The sequence below is a fragment of the Centrocercus urophasianus genome, unplaced genomic scaffold (assembly GCF_019232065.1).
Source record: "Centrocercus urophasianus isolate 14NV4802_14NV808 unplaced genomic scaffold, USGS_Curo_1.0 seq_29, whole genome shotgun sequence".
NCBI classification, from domain to species: domain Eukaryota; kingdom Metazoa; phylum Chordata; class Aves; order Galliformes; family Phasianidae; genus Centrocercus; species Centrocercus urophasianus.
The window spans coordinates 6,549,112-6,570,074 of record NW_024884855.1 but is presented as its reverse complement, the minus strand read 5'-3'; the positions used below and the strand labels follow the sequence as shown (position 1 = coordinate 6,570,074).

General features: G+C 43.4%; 1 protein-coding gene across 1 annotated transcript; it reads left to right on the top strand.

Moving 5' to 3' along the window:
• The first annotated feature begins 190 nt into the window (after positions 1-190).
• COG7 (component of oligomeric golgi complex 7) lies at positions 191-20,161 on the top strand. Its single transcript, XM_042827871.1, has 17 exons — positions 191-396; positions 497-645; positions 1,521-1,637; positions 1,800-1,968; positions 2,782-2,864; positions 3,597-3,719; positions 5,697-5,895; positions 8,008-8,135; positions 8,437-8,591; positions 9,722-9,838; positions 10,355-10,420; positions 12,161-12,347; positions 13,255-13,395; positions 13,843-13,926; positions 14,866-14,980; positions 18,467-18,610; positions 19,361-20,161. The coding sequence occupies exons 1-17, from the start codon at positions 231-233 to the stop codon at positions 19,525-19,527; spliced, it is 2,310 nt and encodes a 769-aa protein (XP_042683805.1). The 5' UTR covers positions 191-230; the 3' UTR covers positions 19,528-20,161.
• Positions 20,162-20,963: the final 802 nt, after the last annotated feature.

The following is a 20,963-nucleotide window of genomic DNA, read 5'->3' as shown; positions in this document are numbered from 1 at the left end:
TGCCTGGATTTAAGGCCGAGCGCGCTGCGTGGCTGCATAAAAACAAGCTGTTGGCGGACCCGGCATGGCCTCGTGTTTATTTATCGGCGCTCCCGAGGCGGAGCGAGCGGACGGCGCCGTGCCGGGCGGAGCGCCGTGCTGGGCGGCCCGGATCCGCCCCGGGGAGGGCCGGCGGTGCCGCGTCGCGGGGCGGGGCGGGGCGCGCTGCCTTCTGGGCCCGGTGCGGAACCATGGATATCTCTCGCTTTATGGCCGATGACTTCGAGGTGAAGAGCTGGGTGAACGCGGCCTTCAGGGCTGGACAGCAGGACGCGGCCGGACAGACGGACGCTCACGCCTCCACCCTGGTGATGAAACTGCAGGTGTTCATCCAGGAGGTCAACAACGTGGTGGAAGGTGACGGGCGGGCGGCGGGGACGTGGCTGCGGGTGTGTGGGAGGGGCGTCGGCTCCTTTCGGCTCTCAGCCCCGCGCCGCTGTGCCGTTCTGTCCCGCAGAAGCCAGCCAGCAGGCCCTGCACAGCATGCCCAGGGTGCTGCGCGAGGTGGAGGCCCTGCGGCAGGAGGCGGCCTTCCTGCGGGAGCAGATGGTGCTGGTCAAGGAGGACATCAGGAGGTTTGAGGAGGACACGGCGCAGTCGATGCAGGTGGGCTCCTGCCTTACTGAGTGACTACAGCAGCGCGGGGATTCCAGCGTTCACAGAGCTGTTTGTTCTGACCGGTTCAATGAGCTAAAGATGCATGGAACGGCTTCTTTTAGTATTAATGGGAGAAAAGCGTGCACCAGCAACACAGCCTGCATGTTGTAGAATTATCTGAGTTGGAAAGGTTCTCTAAAGGCCATCTGGTTCCACTCCCTGCACTGAGCAGGGACATCCACAGCTCCATCAGTGCTCAGAACCCCATCCAGCCTGACTGCGGCTTTGTGCAGCGATGGGGCACTGCCTCACCACTCTCATTGTAAAGCATTTCTTCCTCATATCCAATCTAAATCGTTCCTGTTTCAGTTTGAAACTGTTTCCCCTTATTGCAACAGACCTTGCTGAAGAATCTGTCCTCTTATATTCCCCATTTATATACTGAAAGACTGCTGTCAGGTCTCCATGGAGTGTTTCTTTCTCCAGCCCAGCTCTTCTAGCCTGTTCTTATATCCATCTTTTAGCCTGTTCTTATGTCCGTGTCATTACAGACAGCCAAACAATTTCATCTGCTACTGTTATCATTTGTAACACTGTCGGCCCAGAGTTCTCCCTGCTGATAACAGAGTACCCAGCATCAGGCCAAGTGGCTGCAGAAGTATAAATCAAGGATTTGAGCGAACCTTTGGTAGTTTGGCTTTGGGAAGTTACTTTAATATTGCCATCTGTTTTAGCTAACTCCTGTCTCCTTGTAACAGCTGTGATCAATTCACCCAGTTTTAAAATCCCAACTAAAAATAACTCCCATACTATAAGCAGCTATGGCAGTTATCTTTTCTATCAACAGGCAGTGTGCTTTTTTGATTATTATTATTACTTTCTAGGTCCTGGTAGAGATTGACCGAGTGAAATCTAGAATGCAGTTGGCTGCCGAGTCTCTCCAGGAAGCAGACAAATGGACTACATTAAGTGCAGATATCGAAGAGACCCTTAAAACACAGGTAGAGGCCACAAGGTTATTTTGGGCTTTGGCCCTTCAGGTTTCTAAGAAAACTGTCTTTAAAAGCAGATTGTTGAAGTGATGTTAAGATGTCATTATGAAACAGGTATTAATGCTTTGTAATGTCATGTTCAATAAGCTGGTTTTCCTCTCCTGGTGGCAGGATGTATCTGCAATTTCAGCCAAGCTAACAAGTATGCAGAGCAGCTTGGCTATGCTTGTGGATACCCCGGATTACTCTGAGAAGTGTGTGCATCTTGAGGCTCTGAAGAACCGCCTGGAGGCCATGGCCAGCCCACAGATTGTGGCTGCTTTTAACTCTCAGTCTGTAGGTCAGTGAGGCTTGATGTCATTTGCTATAAATGCAGAGTTTTTATTCAAGAAGTAAAATATTTGGGTAAGGAGATGTGTGTGTCCTAAAGGCCCCTGGCTGTGGATTGTGTGCTTTTTGTGGTGCAGCCAGTTGCCAGCTCCTCTGAAGGTAATATGTATCGCCAGAGAGCTGATATTCTCTGACTTTCCTATCTGCAAAGCACTTAAATGACTTTGTGTTCTAGTGCGTCTCCTCTCTGGGTCCTTTTCAGGAAAGAAAGATCTCATTACTAGCTTCTCTAACCCCGTAAGCATTTTCTGGAGTGAGCTGTAGTCATTATTACTGTGGTACAAAACAGACTTGTAAAGAACTTGAGTTTAAAGGCTTTGTATAAGAGGCTGTGTGCTCAGTCAGTTTTCAAACTGCTATTTTAGGTAGCAGTTTGAAGAGCAGTGGAAGCAAAATGGAGGACTTGCAGGTGTCTTTCAGTTTTGTAGATAGCATCTTTTTTTTTTTTTTTCCTGGAAAATGATTTCCTTCTAAGAATTGTTCTGTCCATCTTACGCTGGAAGCTTTTGCTTGTTATGACATTAAATCAATTAATTGTAAGTCTGCTGCATGTTCTCATGTGAAAGGGGATTTTAGGCAGTTTTTCTCCTGTTTGAAAAGATGAGCAAACAAATGATTAAAGTGTGTCCCTCTTCATTTGCCATTGTGCATTTTCACTTAAGATTTCTCTTGCTCTGGGGATGTGATCTTTTGTAGGTGTGATGTTTCATCATTGCTTGGAGATCGTTAACTGCCCATTTATTTTTTGTTTTGTTTTAATTAGATCAGGCAAAGATGTTTGTGAAGGTCTTCGCTGAAATTGATCGAATGCCTCAGCTTCTTGCTTATTATTATAAGTGTCACAAAGTAAGTTTGGATAGTGATGTGGAGAAACGAAAACTTGAATGCTTGCTTGGCTTAGGCTGTAGGGGGAGCTGTTACATCGCATTACTGCTTTGTTCGAAGACGACGGAACCTCATGGCTCTTAACAACTTTGGTCACTCCTGTTTTTTGCAAGTAATCCTCCATTGAGGGCTTTGTGTTTCTGTTTTTAAATAAGGATAGGATATGTGCGTTCCGCTTGAGTTATCTGTGTGACTTGTAGTTGTTCTTGCTTTGCTTTTCTTGGAGGTGACAATGTCAGTAGTAACTTTATTGCTGCAACCTGCCAGCTGCTGACTTCTGTAAACTCTTTTCAGGTAAGATTAAAAGTTGGAATTCCAGACAGTTCTGTAGCCATAACCTGATCCTCAGCAGTTCTCTCATGACTGTGACTTTTGAGGATTAAGTTCAAGGCTAGGGCTTGCCAGGTATTTCAACTATTATGCGGGGGTATCGGTTACAGTCTCATTTTATGAGTCAAATACCAATGTTAATTAAAACTTTGAATCAGCTAAGAAGCCTCCAGCTTCACGCTGAAAGTTGGTTCCTTCTGTGGTGCTGAATTATGGCAAAGCGTTATGTTAAAATCTGGAGATTCAGGGTGGGTGGTGTTTAGCAGAAGAGCTTTGCTTGAGAAGATCTTGGTTTGCAGTAACAAAATCTAGATCTGTGTGCTGTTGGTTCTCCTCTCAGAATGGTTCTTATTACCCCTGCAGGTGCAGCTGGTGGCAGTGTGGCAGGATCTTTGCCAGAGTGACTTAAGCTTGAATCGGCAGCTGACTGAACTGTATGACACACTGCTTGGGACCTGGCACTCGCAACTTCAGTGGGCAACACAGGTGCAGTCACTCTTTTAATGCTGGTGGGAGAGGTGGTGTGGGAAACGATAAGGATGACCACACTCTTCATCCTCATGAAGCTCAGAGTAATTCATCAGTATTCACTCCTTCAGTTATCCTGTGTCCTATCAGTGTAAGGCAGGACTTGCAACCTTCAGTCTTGTCTGACTCTTGAGACAAGATCTGATTTCTGGTATCCTACCAACAGCAAGGTTGCTGTGTTATTGACATTAAAGCTGCTCTATCACTTTCATCTGTATCTTAAGTTAAATCTAATTTGTTGGTGTTGCAAATGTGTTCTGCTGTGTGATGGTTAAAATACCCCAACTGATTTATCCTAGAGGAAACCCTCAAGGTCATACTGGAGCGATTTGTGTCACTTGGAATAAGATACTGGGGGGGCTTCTGCTATCACCCTTTGAAGTTTTTCCTGATGAGAATAATGTGAGATCCCCAAAAGTTGTTGCCTTTCTTCAGTTAAATGAAGGAACGTGTTCATGCTGTCAAGCCTGTAAGAGTTTTTCATCCATGAAGGGTAGGAGATTCTTATCTTCATGTTACAAAGTTTGCTCCCAAGTGCTCAGCCTCGTCCTGCAAAGGAGCTCAGTGTTTTCTTGTGACGTATTTTTTTTCTGCCAAATGATTTGATTGAATTATGGGTCAGATGTTTTCTTACATGTTAGCAGATGTTTTTTAAACTGGGGATTGAAAGAGAGAAATGGCACACAGCACAAGGCTTGTGTCATTTACACTGTGTGCTTCTGCTTTCTGAAGAACTGTTGGACTTCTTTCCTGCTGCTTATGTTTTTATGGTGGCCTTGCTGCAAGTGACTGCTGGTGATCCCAGCTTTCAGAGCAACTGAGGGAATATCTGGCAAGAGTCACAGTGAAAGGCTGTAATGCATGTTATATTACTAGAGTAGAAGGTGGTGCATGTAAATAAAAGTTTCCAGCTGATTACAGTCTTACTAGCCTTTTCAGTGCTGACTTCTTATCTGACCACCAATTTGGCTCCTGACATAGTACTACTGCTTCCTAGCTTACCCACGTGTGTATTTTTTTCAACACACGTGTGTAAACTGAGTGCACTGTTTTCAAACGCTGTTCTCTGCCAGCTGATTATTCCAGTAACTACACTGCCTGTGTTCTGCTGAATTCAGTTTTTGACAAACCATCTTCTGCTGCATTCAAAGTACAGTTTCAATAATAAAGTACCTGTAGACTTGGGTTTTGGTAGCAGCTGGCCTGCATGCTAGGTCAGTGAGATTCCTGCTGTGTTAGCAGACCTTCTTTGCGTTTTTACCATTGGTGGGGTTTTATTCAGTTTGTTTTGTTTGGTTGGGATTATGTCAGTTGAGGCATCTGCAGTCTGTTAGTTCACAAAATGCCATCTTCTCGATCTGTATATCACTGTCTGTCACCAACTGATAGTTCTTTTTAAGCTATGCACTTCAGTCCTATTTTAGGGATACGTTTAACGTTTCTCACGTTTCTGTGATATTTGGAAAGTTCTTTGGTAGTGTCTGGTAATGCGGTCAGTGAGGGCTAAATAGCATTCAGTTCTCCTGTGCCTGCTTCTTTCCAGCAGTCCAGATCCCTGCTGATTTCTTTCCTAGCTTTCTACTTCCTGGCTTCAGCATCCTCTGTCTGCTGACAGCATCTGCACACCCATTTGCTCTGCTGCTTTTGCTCCTTTGCTTCAGGAGGAAGGGAGACTGCCTCAGCCATGCTGTTGGTGGGAGGGCAGCTCCTGCTGGTGGGCAGCAGCCTATGTTTGGGGTGAGGAGGGAAGATACCTCTCAACTGACAGAACCCACTCGGTTTGGAGTAGGACAGTGTGTCAGTGTCTTTGCAGAGACGGTGATGTGCAGTTTGTACACTGCAGGGCTCTGTCTGGAAGCTGTTTGCTGCTCTCTGCTGCCTGTTGTGTTCCTCTGTGATAATGTGCTTTTGCTAATAGCTTTTCTGTTATTGCAGGTTTTCAAGAAACCCCACGAAATTGTGACTGTGTTGCTGATTCAAACTCTAGGAGCGTTGGTGCCATCCATCCCTTTCTGCCTCAGCACGGCCATGGAGAGAACGGGCCAGGAAATCAAGCTAAGCAAACTGCTGGAGCTCTATGATGCCACTGTCCACTTTGCAAAAGGGCTGGAAATGGCCATGCTGCCAAACCTGAGTAGGGTTTCTGCACTGAATTTTTGTTGCACTGTTATGTCAACACCTCTGTACATCTCCATTCTGAGATTTTGTTTAGTTTGACGTGGAGGGAGAGATTACATCTTCTGTAGGATTTGCCACTCACATGGCATTTGTGCCTTTGTGTGTGTGTTGTTTGTGTATGTGTGTGTACAACTTGGCTAAACATATTGACACGGCACTGAATGAGTTTACTAAAGCAGGCCTATTCTAAGTACGCTTACTGCCTTGGGTAAATAATATTTAGCAGTTCTCCTTTTACAAGCATTAGCATTTCTTCTACCTTGCAGCTGAGGAAATATCTCTGAGGAAGCTAACCATGGAACCAATTGTGAAAGACCACAAGGAATTAAAGTTGAGGAGGTTTCTGGAATTAAGTAATACCTTAATACTAAATGAGTAAATTTCAAATAGGTTTTCTCTTCCTTTGGATTTTTAAGTTGTATTTGTAGCTTTTCTGTTGATCCTGGATTGTGTATTGACCTATTGATAGTATGGGACCAGGTATTATTTCTGAACTGTTTGCAGCTTATTCTTTAGCACTATCCTTGACATGTGATTTAGCTAACCAAAGTTTTCCTGACCCTGTGATGTTTGTTGCCTCGTTTTGATCATGATTTGGTGAATAATTCCCACAAACTACAATGCAGCAAGATGCAGTATTTACATAGGGTTTATACTTAGCTTTAACTGTAGACTATCTGTAGTCTTACATAATCTGGTAGGGACCCTTCAAAGACTAGGCATGGGAAAATCCTGAAATGGAGCATTTTTATTACTGTGTTTCCTGTTTTGATTCTTCATAACATTGTCTTGAGCTATTTAAACCCATATTCTTATTTGATCGTGTAAATTATGATTACTGGGTAGTTTCAGGGAGTATGACTGTCGTTGTGTCTGTTTTTGTTGCCTTCGTGACTGTGTACTCATCAGTCATTTTATATCCTTGGCTTGGCTTAATTTGTGGGTCATAATAGAAGAAATTAAAAAGAAATTGGAAAAATGATGTCACATCCTAGAAGATGATAGAATAGGAAGACAGTTGCTGCACTGTTACCTGAGTGGATATATTTGTTTGTTTGCTTAAAAAAAAAAAAAAAAAAAAAGAGGAGGTTTTGTTCTTTATTACCATTTCTTATGCTGTCTGATGAGATGTTTGGGAACAAGAAATATCTTAAGAATGGAAAGGCTAAGTGACTCAGCAGGACAGAGTCAAACCAGTTCCTACTTGGTGAGGGGAGGGTTCAGTTATGATTCATAGGATAATTCAAGTTGGAAGGGACCTCAGGAGGTGATGTAACCTGACCTCCTGTCAGATCAAGGTCCGCTAGGAGCTCAGGTTGTGTTTCGTGTTTTATTCTCTAGTCTGATCTTGAAAGTCTCTAGGCATGGAGTCTGCATGAGCTTTGGATAACCCCTTGCTGTCAGTCTGTAAGATGGAAAGCTTTTGCTTATAACCAGAATTCAAACTAGTTCTGGTTTGGTGCTAATTTGAGTTTGGCAAAACTTCGTGGCAACAAACTGGTGTTCAGTTCTGATTCAAGAAGTAATCGTTCAGACCTGGCTTTTGTTTGGATTTGGTGCAGCTCCCTGCTCAGCAGAATGTCACTGGGAGCCTGAGCTCGAGGTTCCTCGGTTGATGAACATAGTGAAGTAGTAGACCTAGGCAAACTGAATTACTACCAGTTACTTCAAATACAAACCACGCTTTCTGATAAACTAGGATTGTACCCTTTGAGTTGTGACTGTAATTTGTTTTGCCCCTCAGACAATTTCAATACTTCACTATAAATTGAAATATGTAATAGATTTTTGTCATCCAAGCTGTTTTAGAGCAGTTATTGACTTTCTTGAGGTGCTTGTTGAGGCAGAACATCTTGGTTTTAAGAAGCAGGCAGCGATGATAATTTTGCTTTTAAAAAAAAAAAAAAAAAAAAAAAAAAGAGAACAACCTTTGTAATTGAGATATAGAGTTGTTGGGCAGCTTTGCAAGGTTACGTAGGCAGAGTGATCTGTTGAAGAACTCATGCATGTTGCTTGAAATAAAATTCTTGTTCATTTACTTGTAGACTAAACATCTGATTCTTTGTAGAGGAGCAGAACTTGGTAAAAGTGATGGAACTGGTAGAAGCGGTGTATCATCCATACAAGCCCTTTCAACTCAAGTATGGAGACCTAGAAGAAGAAAATCTTCTCATTCAGATCAGTGCAGTGCCCTTGGTAATGCAGTGTTCTTTGCTCATCTATGTGAGGGGAGGCTTGAAACTTCTAGTAAATAGGAGGTTCTTTGGTAAAGCCACTGCTCTCTTTTCTCCTTTAACTTTTTTGGCAATATTTCCTGTTTGCTGTGTATTTTGTTACTGTTAAGTAAATTGTGCTGAGATAGCTCCTTTCTTCTCCTCTTTTGTCCCTTCACAGACACCATGTAGATCTGCTAAATATGCTGGAGGAAAAACTTTATCAGATATTGCTGCCAATCCAGAGGTGGCTTCAGCTTTTCGACCTTTTTGTTTTTATTTAGGAACACTGGGAAGTAATCGACTGTGTCCAGGAGCTGAATCATTCAGTCAGCAAACTCTTCATTCTGGCTTCTGGAGCCATTGACAACTGCATTAAACTCACTGATGGACTGGGAGTGTGTGGGCTCCTCAAGGCCCTGAAAGCTCTGTTTGCAAAGTAAAGTGCTTCTAATTACACTGCTGCATGTATCCTAAGGGGTAGCAAGCATTCGGCGTGCGGCCAGTGACTTTGTAGTTGATGAAAGGTGGCTGGGTGCTGTAGGAATCTGTAATTTTAATTTGTGTCATTTGATATCCCATTCTATCACTTCATTCAGGCAGTGACTATTTCTTAGTGGAAAATTTGAGGATCTTGTGACTGAAGGGAAAATGTCCCTCAGCTGTTTTCTGTTCTAGTTGGGCTGAATTTTTCTTTTTAGTAAATGCTTTTGAGAGGGGAAATGTTTCCAAGGACAGAATGTAAGAAAAAGTAAGTTGATGAAAGTAGAGCTCTGTGGGGAAGTATGCATTTATTGAGACATGCAACTTTGTATTCACAGACTGCCTGTACATGCAAGACACCCCTGTGAGTGATATTCACCCTAAATTCTTATAACATAATTGACAGCCTATTTAAATGGTATTCCAGTGCTGATTACTTCCTTGTTCTTTCCTGATATTGAAAGAGTTGCTCACATGCTGTTACCTTGCTGTTCTAGAGGGAAGAGGGAAGCGAAAAGCACACTTCTCTGACCTCATCTCCTTTATAGGCAATTACATAGTACTGTAGCATGCCATCAGCTTATGGGCATCATTTGGAAAAAGAAGATAAGTCTGAGGGGGAGAAACAAAATGTTCTTTTAAATTTGTTCTCATCTTGGGGAGTAGCTGAGAAAACAAATTCATGAGATTGTTGTCACTGTGTTCCTGGAACAAGGGCCAAGTGATGCAGTCTTATAAACTGTCTGTTCTCTCCTAGGAGAGGTGATTAGTGCAGTGATAACAAAAATGTCTTGCTCATGCATCATTACAAGTGTGAGGAGTTCCTAATAACCCATACGCAGCAAGTTGAAGTAGCAGGCACGCAATCTGAGTTTCTCCCTGACTTCTAACGTAGGCTTCGGTGGACAGTGGCTTTTCAGGTTTTCACGTGTACATGCTTGGGCTGAAACAACAGTGTTTCTTCTCAACTCTTGTAATATGTCTGGTTCTTACTTCACTCTTGTAGAGGTCTGAGTGAGCAGATCACAGGATCTGCAGTACGTTGCTCTCTGGACTATTGTCTCACACCAGTTCTTGTCTTTTCAGGTACACATCTGACTTTACAAATACATTGCAGTCGATACGAAAGAAATGTAAGCTGGATGATATTCCATCAGACTCCCTTTTCCAGGAGGACTGGACTGCATTTCAAAACTCTGTTCGGTAAAAGGGCTTTTTTTTTTTTTTTTTTTCCTGTCCCAGAACTGATTTTCTATCAGAGTTAGAAAGGAATTACGTGGGGTCAGTTTACGCAAGTTCTTAGTGCAGAATGCAGGGCTGTGCCTACTTAACTGCACTACTATTAGTGGCTGGGTTTCAGGTTGCTGCTGGCACAGTAAGGGCTGTGAGACCCCCCCCCCCCCAATGTGGGGCAAGACTGCCTGTCGTAGCACTTGAAATACCGGCAGCTCTTAGAAATGTTCCCAGTGACGCTGAGCTGGTATTAGCCATGATGACAGTAAATAACGTGTGGATGAGGCTGTCTGGCAAAAGTTTGACAGCAGGATGTTAAGCAATGGGTGCAGAGTTGGTAGCCATGTTAAAAGTTGTCCTCTGAGAACTCTGGTTTGGTTCTTCCATTTTTAAAACTGCATTTACCCCTTTGGTAGTGGGTTCTCCAGGGGTCTGGTATTATCTGCCTAAAATTACAAAATATGTTTTTGTTGTGTTCTTTCCCAGAATAATTACTACTTGTGGTGAGCTCCTTCGTCAGTGTGGAGACTTTGAGCAGCAACTGGCCAACAGGTGAGCGTTGCTGAATGGAATACATAAAGTGTCACCATAGATAACAAGACAAAATAAATCCCAATGTGCTTTCCCTTTCTAGACTGTAGAGGGGGGAAAAAAAAGCCACAATGATTGATTTCTCCCCATCTTTTGAAGCATCGGAGATGGATCAGAAAGTGTTTCACTCAGTTCTGTGCTCTGAGACAGTCATAAGAATCCATTTCCGTGGACAGATGGATGATGTCTTGTTCACCTGGCTGGGCATCAAATGGACTAGGTTTTGCTGAGGAAGGAATTTTCCACTGGATCACTTTGTCAGTATTCTTGTGCTGCCCCCACGCCCCCAGTGACATGGGGTGTGAATCATTTGCACTTGTGTGTGCCTTGACCAATCAGTTCCTTGTAACACGAGGAGCCTAAAGCACAGGTAGCATGTTTGTCTTCTGTTGCTTGTAAGCAGTGCGCGGTTCAGCCTCTTGTGTGTTCACCTGCTTTATTCTGACTAAAGTGGCTGTATGTGATGTAGTACACAGCAGCCTGCAGCACCCAGGAGTTTATTCCATGTTTTCTAGACTTGGAGAGCCCTCTCCTCCCTTTTTCATCCCACTATTTGTGCAGTCTTTGAGTTGCACAGTAGAGTGAGAGCTGGCTGTGATTGGTGCCTGCCACTAGTGAAGGCTCTCTCCCTTAAGGGATGTAAAGGCAGCATTGATGCTTGAAGGCACTTAGCTGTTCTTAAACAATGAAAAACTTGCGTATTTTTTAATTCCTCCTGTCTTGACTGGAAGATTTAACCTTGTACTGAAACACATGTATATAAAATACATATTTGGTACATGTTTATGTGAATATATATTCATATAGATACATATGTATACATGCTATGAATATAACTGCCACAAGTAAGTCAAGATGCAGTCACCAGTACCCTGGGTACAGTTTTACAGCTGTGTTAAGCTGATCCACAAGGTGATATGACCAGAAAGTAACCAGATATGACCAGAAAGTAAAATTGGTCAGTTTGGTAATATGACCAGAAAGTAACCTTGTTTGAAGAGGAATGCTTTTCATTTAGATTGGCAGATAGCAGTCTGAGTCTGTCTAGTCAAATGCTGTGCAGTGCAAAGGACAAAAGAATTTGGACAGAAGTACCATGATTTCTGCTCTTAAGCTGTTCATAACTGCACGCCCTGAGTTACCTAGTGATCAAACCAGAGAAAAGATTTATACCCTGGATCTACTGCTTCTGAGACCCCAAAGGCAATGGGGCTTAATTTGCTGTGTAAAAGGGAGTGTCCTATTATTGCTATACACCTCCCTTCTGGAAGCTGTGAAAACCTGGTTTCAAAACCTTCCTACCAATACTTTGAAATCTCTACGTTATCTTTTTGCAGTGATTTTGCTACTTTTTTTTCTCCTATTTTAACATTCAGTGTGATTGTTTCTTTTCCTCTGTCTCTGGAGGGCTCACTGGGCAGTAGGCTGCTCAGTAGGAAGCTGTGAGCCATCTGTGCTGCAGTCTTCCAGCTGTGGGAGGGAAGGCATGCAACTGAATCACCTGTCATCTCCCAAGAGAAGGTAGAGCTATAATCACAGACTGTCAAAAGGGTGACTGAGTCAGAGGCCCCAGTTGTTCTGGTTGCTACTTTTTCTCTTATTTATGTTGAGATGCTGCCAGGGGTTTTCCTTGGAGCAACAGGAAGACAGCAGTGCAAATTTTGCAGAATGTTGCTGGTGACTGTTTGCACTTGTTTTTAGGATTTTGTCGACTGCTGGGAAGTATCTCTCGGACTCCTACAGCCCCTGCAGCTTTTCTGGCTTTCAGGATACCAGTGCTACAGAAAAGAAGAGCAGTGTGAAGAATCCCTGGCAGGAATACAATTACCTTTTAAAGGAGAATTCATCTGAGTATGGCAGCCTTATGGAAACGCTGTACACCCTGAAGGTAGCCTACCTGGAGAGAGCCTGCCTTTATAGCAAGCTGCTGTTGGGTGCACAGTTGGAAGATGAGGCCTGGATTCCCTCATCAGAGTGATTACGTTTAATCTTTTGATGGGCTATGTTCTAATAACAGTCTGCTGAGAAATTACATGTTCAAACCTAGAAAGTCTGGGCTCACTTCATCTCTTTCCCATATCCTGTCTGTTTTGTGAACAAACTCCTATCTGTTCAGGCGGGGGAGATTTTGTCACAGAAAGCATTGGGATGATAGTACTGATGATGGAGATCTCAAATTTTGCACTTCACATCTTCTCAAGACTTTCTTTGCCACTTACACTCCATTACCCCATCTATTCTGAAATATAATTCTGCAAGACCATTCATGCTTGCATTTGTGAACAGGGCAGAATGACTGTAGTTGTCTTCTTGTAGAGCTGAGTTATGTTTGCTGTCATCATGGACTTACAACACTGAGGTCAATTTTATGATTTGTCTCTTATTTTCTCAAAATGTTTTGATTTCTTTTGTGCTTAATTTACCTGCAATTTGTACAGCTGTGCCATGAGTACATTGACTTTAAACTTTTACTAAACAGTTCCACGCGTGCTGTTCGTGTAAAATAGTTAATTAGAAGAATCGTTTCTCACTATCCGGCCTGTGCTGGCACCTGGTATGGCTGGAAAGTGATGCTGAATTTTTTCTTAGAAATTTCAGGAAGCAATGCTCAGTTTCTGTGGCAAATAAGCAGTTGGAATAGGGCATCCTGAAAGAAACTGGTTCTAGCATGGCAGAGGAATGCTCTTTTCATTAGGATGGCCAAATGAAGACCCCTTTGAGAACATTAACACAGCCTTTCTGCAATCAGCTTAGTGTCATCTGCGTGTAAAACTGTATCTGTGTGTTTGTGTTAGGAGAAGGGGACGAGTAACCACAACTTGCTGTCTTCGTCTCGGTCTGCGCTCAGCCGCCTCAACCAGCTGGCACACCACTTGGCTTTTGATTCCGTGTTTCTTCGCATCAAGCAGCAGCTCCTACTTGTTTCAAAGATGGAGGTGAGTAATGGGGACACTGATCTGATCTGCTCCGTGGTGGGGTTTACCCATGGGATACCTTAGGGTGGAGCACAGCTCGACATTGCTTACCTTTCTCATTTTCAGAAGGTTTCCCTATGGTATCACCTTTCTCCCCTTGAGCAGTGCTCAGTGGGAAACAGCATTTGGAGCAGGCAGCTGTGTCTGGTTGTTTTTTTTTTTTTTTTTTGAGATGCTGTTTTTCTAACCCATGTGAGCGTGTATTTCCCATGGGGTTCTGTGTGGAAAGGGTGTGTATGTTTTGGGGCTGTAGGAGGACAAGAGAAGCAGCTTGTTCACCATCTGTCTTCTGATTTCTAGAAGTTCATGGGTAGTCTTTGTGTCGCTGAGTGGTCCCTTCCCAGAATGCTTACAGACTTTGTGTTTCAGAGAGCCATAGATTTGTTCTGCTGTTTGTTTGCCTTGCAGAGTTGGACCTCTGGTGGCGTTGGTGAGACCCTGACAGAGGACCTGCCAAACTTCAGCCTCACTCCTCTGGAATACATCAGCAATGTACGAGCATGAGAGGATAGTTACTGGGAGCCCAACTCTGAGGGGGGGAGATCTCTTCTATGTTTCACCGTTTCTTAGCAAAATCTTAGTGTTTGTTTAAATTGTAATATGATGGTGATAGATCCTCTCAGTGGCCAGGTTCTCGTTAATTGTGCCATTCTTTGTAGCTTTTATGAAATCTCTGTCAAATCCTGGAATAGCAAAATAACTTTGGGAGCACAAGGAGAGCTTCTTAATTGAGCTGTGCTGCTTTCAGCGTTAACTCTTGTAACGGGATGGGAAAGTCAGCAGCTGTTTCTAGTGGTGACTACTGAGCATAGCTTAATAATGCAGCTCGTGTAGCAGAGAAGTTCCTGCAATGTGTACTGGAGTGATTTAATCATACTGCGAAGCCAAAAAAGGCTTGAGCTCTTACCTTTCTAATCCCTATATGATTTGTTGTTTTTTGTTTCTGATGGAATAACAATGAAACCTTTCTGACGCTGGGGTGTCCTGAGCTGAAAAGTAGAGTGAGCTCATCACTGCTGAGGCACTCCTCAGATACGTGCTGCTGAACAGCATGGAAATTCCACTCGTGTTCTCCTGGTTGGTGTTCTAAATTACTGTCAACTGTGCAGTTCAGATGTTACAATTAGCTGTCACCTTATGTTTTTAAAGCTTTATTTATTTAATAGAAATGGGTATTCAGCCAAGCTGTGAGATAACTTTGTTGTGAGTAGTTCTGATTCTAGCTATTTGAGGACTTCAGTGAGGTTTGGAAAGGTCCTGGGAAGTTGTCAGGTAAAGTTTCAAGAATAGGTTGCTACTGAATTTCCAGGTGTCTTTCTAAATAACACCATTCAGCAGCAAATTGCTTTCAGTTGTGGTTTGCTGCAGTTGGCTTTTTTCTCAAGCAAAGCAATTTGTTTGGTGACTCAGCTCTTTGTGCTTTTGTTCTAGATTGGGCAATATATTATGTCGCTTCCTCTCCACCTTGAACCATTTGTCGCTCAGGAAGATTCTGCTTTGGAACTGGCATTACATGCTGGAAAACTGCCTTATCCCCCAGAACAAGGTGAGGTGAAACCAAAGATGATGTGTCTGGTGGAAAGTTTTCACGTTTTTGACCTCGTGTGGGTATGATCTGGTACTGTAACTCTGAGTTACCTCAAACTCTCTGTTTGAGATTCATTTTCTACCATCCGCTTGTGCTGTTTCTTCCAAGAGTCTCTAAATGATAACTAAAACTTCTCTGTAGTTTTGTTCAAACTGGATGCTTTAGTTCAGCTTATTTAAGGCTGCAGGGTATGAATTACTACGGTATCATAGCTGGAGCACTATCTGATATCCTAGGTGCTTTCTCTCATGTAGTGAGTACCTGATATGCTGTCTCTTGTCCTTTGAGGGTGATGTGCTGTCATTACCATTGTTTTTGTGGTGCTCGCTCACAACACAGACCTGTGGTGGCTTCAGTTGGAGTTTGGGCTGCTGTCGTCTCTGGCTTTGCACCTTTTGCTTTGGTAGTGTGGTAAATGAGTTCTGGGAGTGGATCAGGCCAAAAATAAGGTATTTTGCAGTGAATTTTGCAGAACTGGTTTTCAGGCAGAAGAATGCCTTGAACCAGAAGTCATAGTGTGAGGATGAGAAGCTGCAGGGAGTGAGGCTGCTTTGATCTTGCTCTAGCAAACTTTTGCTGCTCTGTAACTATGGCTCAATTGTAGCCCTGGGCCTTTGCTGCAGCTTAGTTCTTCAGTAATGTTCTGATGCCAAATACATTTCTATTTTTCTGCTCCTTTTGCTGTGATCAGACTTTGCAGTGCTTGTGCGTGTGGTAGGTTGAAGCAGACCTGCATGGTCCTGTTAAAAGCAAATGAACTTTTTGAGAAAACATTCTTAATTGCTGACGATAATCCTGGTCTTATGGCTGTTTTGGCAAGAAGGAATTGCTAAGGGCTTTGCCCTTGGTATTTCAGGTCAGTACATTTTACTCTAGTATCTCCTATTAAGCTCAAAAGCAGTTTGCTGTGTTTCATTTAGTCCTCAGGGGACCAGTTTTTGCCCTGCAAGTGGAAGCATTCAGGTGCCAAAGCTCTTACGCTCAGACAGAAGACATCTGGGTCTGTGTGCAGCATTCAAGCAAAACAAATCATTTTAAATCAGCTTGGGAATGAAGTAAATGGAGCTCCTTGAGCCTCGCATTAAGACTTGCTTTACAGTTCCTGGTTGTTTTTGTTGCCTGTTCTCTGTTTATGGTATTTTCATGTATTTCCTGGAATAGGGATGTCAGCACATGATACCATCTTCTAACTTTGCCTTTGTCATTATTGCATAGAAGGCTGAGATAACCTTGCCAAATTTGGTTTGATAGCCGGAGCTTTATTCATTGCTAGGTTGTATTCTTCTTGCCACAGCCCAGTGCTAAGAATCTGTGTTAAAGTGAAAACCCAGTGACAGAAAAGGCTTCCCAGTGTCACTGCTTTTTGGAGGAAGAATCTGAGTTATTGATGCCCAACATTGTTTGCTTTGTATTTGACAATATTAAAATGTGCTTGGTTTGTGTTTAGCTGTATTTGTGTACTGGGAGGTGGCAGGGAGGAAAGTCTTGTGAACTAATTGTCTTGTTTAAACAGGTTCTCAACTTAGCTTTTATGGCTTCTGCTCCTTATCATGTCTACTGCTGTACAATTCACACAGTTGCTTGGCTGCCTAACAGCCCGATGAAGGAGGACCCTTGCTCCAGCTTTGCAGTCCTGCCCTCTTTGTGCTGATTCCATGGCATGGCCACTCTTTAACTCCACAGGAAAGTGGCTGGTGTTTTTTTTTTTTGTTTTTTTTTGTTTTTTTCCCTTCTGGGCTTGTTTCTCTCAAGATACATCTATAAAGGGATTTAAATCAGCTTCCTAAAAGTCCTGTGACGCACCAGAGCCGTGCAGGAGTGCAGAGCAAGGAGCAAGTGAAGAGATGGAATCTTGTAACTGTGTTTAGAAGCAGTGAATTGTTAGTTTGGCTGGCCCTCTTGTGTGATGCCCCTGCATCAGTGGTCATATGGTGTGTTCTTGACCCCAGACAGTATCCAAACTGGGGTTCTCAAGGCAGCTGCTGTGGGATCTGACCCAGCATGAAGTAGCTCAGCTGTCAGACCCTGATGAAATGAAATGAGAATGTCCCATAAGCTTAACCTTACGTTTATCAGTTGTGTTAAACAAACAAACAGAATGTGGCTGCCTCTGCAGTCTTCCACGACCTTGCTCATAACCGAAGACCCTTCATTTCTTGTTAGAGAAAGAGGGGGACTCACTGAGCTCTTTTCCACAGGAAAAGATTATTTGTTCTTAAGCAGGACAGTAATGCTGTTTGCTAGTAAACAGGCCTTCCCCCTACCTCTTTTCTCTGTAAACCCAGGGAAAAACCTCCAGTTATACCTTCTGTGACGCACTAAGCTACGCCTACCTGTTATAAAGGTTAGGAGCCCATGGTCAGAAACTTCCCTGCAGTCTGTCTTGTTTCAGGACAGGTTTTGCATCTTTGAGAATTTATTTTCTTAATGTCCACCCCTGTGTTCTGTCCCTGCAGTCAGGATCTTGCTCAGTGAAGATACAATTCTGAAATGCTGACCACTTCAGTTAAATGTCTTCTCCATACTGTTTCAGCTTCAGCTGCAAAGTCGTTAAAGCTTCACTGCTGTCTGTGCTACCTGAATTTTAGTGGTCAGATACCAGCTGGAATGATAAAAACCACGCACTGAGGGAAGTGCAGTGACTACTGAGACAGCACTGATGCAGTTGTTCTTTCTTAAGACTTTTTCCCTAGAGCACACTTAGAAGCCCTACAGAGTTCTTTCTGTATGTTTTTCATTCATTTCTTGCAGCGAGCTGAGTTTTGGCTCACACTGATTTTTTCAGATGGCAGTGCATACCTGTTATTCTTATCCTGTTGCGTTTAACAACAGTGCTACTTGTCAGCAGGTTGGCAGCCCAGGATCATTGGCTGCAGTTTGTCTCCTGACAGTCAGTGTTTGCTCTGACAGTCAACGTTGTGTAGGGCTTGGTGTTTCTCATCTTCTTTTGTAGCCTTGTGAGAATACACAATTTAGGTTTTAACACTTTATCAGCATGAAGTGTTTACGTGTTTAATGGTTTCTTAGTTTTTCAAAACACTGATGAACCCAGAGTGCCTTTAAGACACTGAAAAAAGCTGTGAGTCTTTGTCACTGTTGTAGTTTTTAAACTGGGCCTTGAAGATGGCCCTTTAGAATGTGCTGAGGAGTGGCTCTGATCTCAGCCTGCTCACCAGTCAGCCCTTCAGAAATTGTCTGGAGGAGTGAGAGAGGAAAGCAGAGTGTTTTGGGTCCTGAGCTAACTTTCCATGTTACTTTGCATTCGTGGAAGATTTGTAGCTGCTCTGCTTCGAAAACAGCTGATGAACTGAATCCTAATGAATCCCTTAACGTCTTAGTGGAGAAAAAGTCAACCACTTGCAGATTGACTGCTTACAAAACCAGAAAGTGAAAGTGAGTGAGACTGCTGATCTCTGATTGTGCTAATGTGAATTTTCTGTCCAGGAGATGAACTACCCGAGCTGGACAACATGGCTGACTACTGGTTGGGCTCCATCGCCAGAGCTACGATGCAGACTTACTGCGAGGTCATCCTGCAGATACCAGAGCTCACGGTGCATTCCACAAAGCAGCTTTCCACAGACGTTGGTAAGGCTGGTGCACGTGTTGTCCTGAGAAGTGTTGCTGTGGCACACGGGTTCTTTCATTGCTTTAGAGACTGCAGTGTGGGTTTCTCCTTTAGTTGTGAGCGTGTTTATCTGGCACGTTGCATGGAGGAGTGAGTGGTTCACAGCTTTTGCTGTGTTTGGTTGCATCTGTCTCGGATTAACTTACAGCCTTTCTGCACTGAAGGTGTTTGATGACTGAAGTTGCTTTCAGCATGGAGAAATTTTCAAGAACAAAGTGAGAGACGGTTGGCATGTATCTGTTTCTGTCTTCTCCCATGCCAGCAGAGTGACTGAGGGAGGACTGATAGGAAGGTGTTGGGAAAATGGTTTTGTAGTCATTTGAGGTGCTTTTTTTCTTATCCTAAGCTCTTGAGAGTGTCATCACAAGATCACAGTGATTGGTAACAAGTTATTTCCAAAGTTTTTTGCCTTTGAAAATGCAATTGTGATCTGTGACCATAGTGACTGACCGCCCTGGGAATGTCATGGTGCAGATCATGACACATGCAGAATATGTCTCAGCCCTCTGAAGAGAGCAGTTATCTAATAGTGTACAGGAAGCCAAAAATGCTCATCAGTACAGTTGGATTCCAAATACACTGCAGTTTTTCTGTGATTTTGATCTAGCAGTGACAGAATTCTGGCTGTCATGAAGAACAACTATTATTTGAATGCTGCTTGCACAGAGCCTGATGCCCATTCAAATACATGTTTATCTTTCGTCTTGCAGATTATCTAATAAATGTGATGGATGCCCTTGGCCTTCAGCCATCAAGAACACTGCAAAATATTGTAACTCTGTTGAAGGCAAAGCCAGAGGACTACAGGCAAGCTGCAAAAAGCGTGCCTCGCAGAATGGCCAGCAGCATTGCTGCAATGAGGGGCCTGGAGTGTTAGCTGTAATGCCCACACTGCTCAAGGGCTGAACTGGTTTGAGTTTTCTTTTTAATTCCATATCAATTTTGTGAAGACTGTGAAAATGTCTCTGGAAATGAGAAGGATTTATTTCTGAAGGACGTGTAATAAAAGCCTTTGTCTAGGAAAAGCCGGTTCCGTTTTTGCATCTTTACAAGTGTGGAAAGGTATCCTGCCACCAAATTTGCCAAAAACTGTCTGGATAATATTGAGCAGTGCTGACTTCTAAGCAGAAATGTTCTGCTGCTCACTGGGAGGTCCGCGCTTCGTGGCGGTGAGATGACTGGCTTTGTCAGAACAGTTTAATCAATTCTGAATCTGAAATTACGGGGTAGGTGCAACAGAGATCAACCGATTGGAAGCCCTCTTACCTGGGGGCGGTGGTCATTGCTCAAGTCTGTCATTATTCACAATGTGAAGAAGGCAGTCTCATCAGTTAGCAGAACAGGCATGATCAAGCTCAATTCTGAGAATAAAACCAGTTTTGTAAGTTGTGGTTTTTTCTTTTGAGATTGATGTGTTCTACTGAAGGCTGTGGCGAGTGTAAGAAATCTAATGTGAGTTTTGTTTTCTTGTAAAATTCATTAAAACCAGGTCTGCCAGATCTGTCCCTCTTTCCCTGCAGTCCTGCGTGTGTTCTGTCACTCAGACATTTGTTTAATAGCACACATGTGATGTGCACATACAGGCTTATACTTTACCAGGTGTATTCTTAAAGTGAAAGTGGGTTCCTTTGCTGTTCTCACCTGGACTAGGGTGATGTTTTACTGACAAAAAAAAAAAAAAGTAAGGAAGTGAAGAAAGCAGGTGTGCTTTATAAACAGTTTTTGGACTTTGCTCTGAAACACTTTTGGTTCCGAAATTTGTGGGAAATTGAAGTATGTTTTCTGTTACGCTCTTTTCTTGTTGATGTTTTCAGTTAAATTATTATTCTCTTTGTTTGAAAGCATGGAAAGTCTATTCGGAAATCTTCCAGTAAGAGGGAAATCTGGTGCTGTGCTGAACCAGAGCTTCTCAGGTGTCTGGCTGTGCTGTGTCCATGTGCACAGTGAGCTGAGCCTTCCCATGGCTGCACCACTGCTGCAGCGAGAGCAAACCCTTCATACATGTACACTTATCTGCCTGATGCAATCAGTCCATTTGGGGAGAGAGCTAAGCTAGTAAAGAGCCTAAGTCAAGTGCCTGAGACACTTTCCACTTTTATTAGTTGTCAGACGCCCTCAATAAACCAGCAGTAACTGGAATAGTAAACTGTCCATGTCCTGCCAGAGTACACACTGTTCCAATTCACCATCGGGGTGAGAGGGGCGAATCTCATTGTTTGTGCCTCTCCCATCTTTTTCCTGCCTCGCAACTGGAAACTGAGGGTTTCTGTGGCTGTCTCACCTGCTGTTACTGCAGTGCAGAGGGCAAATGGC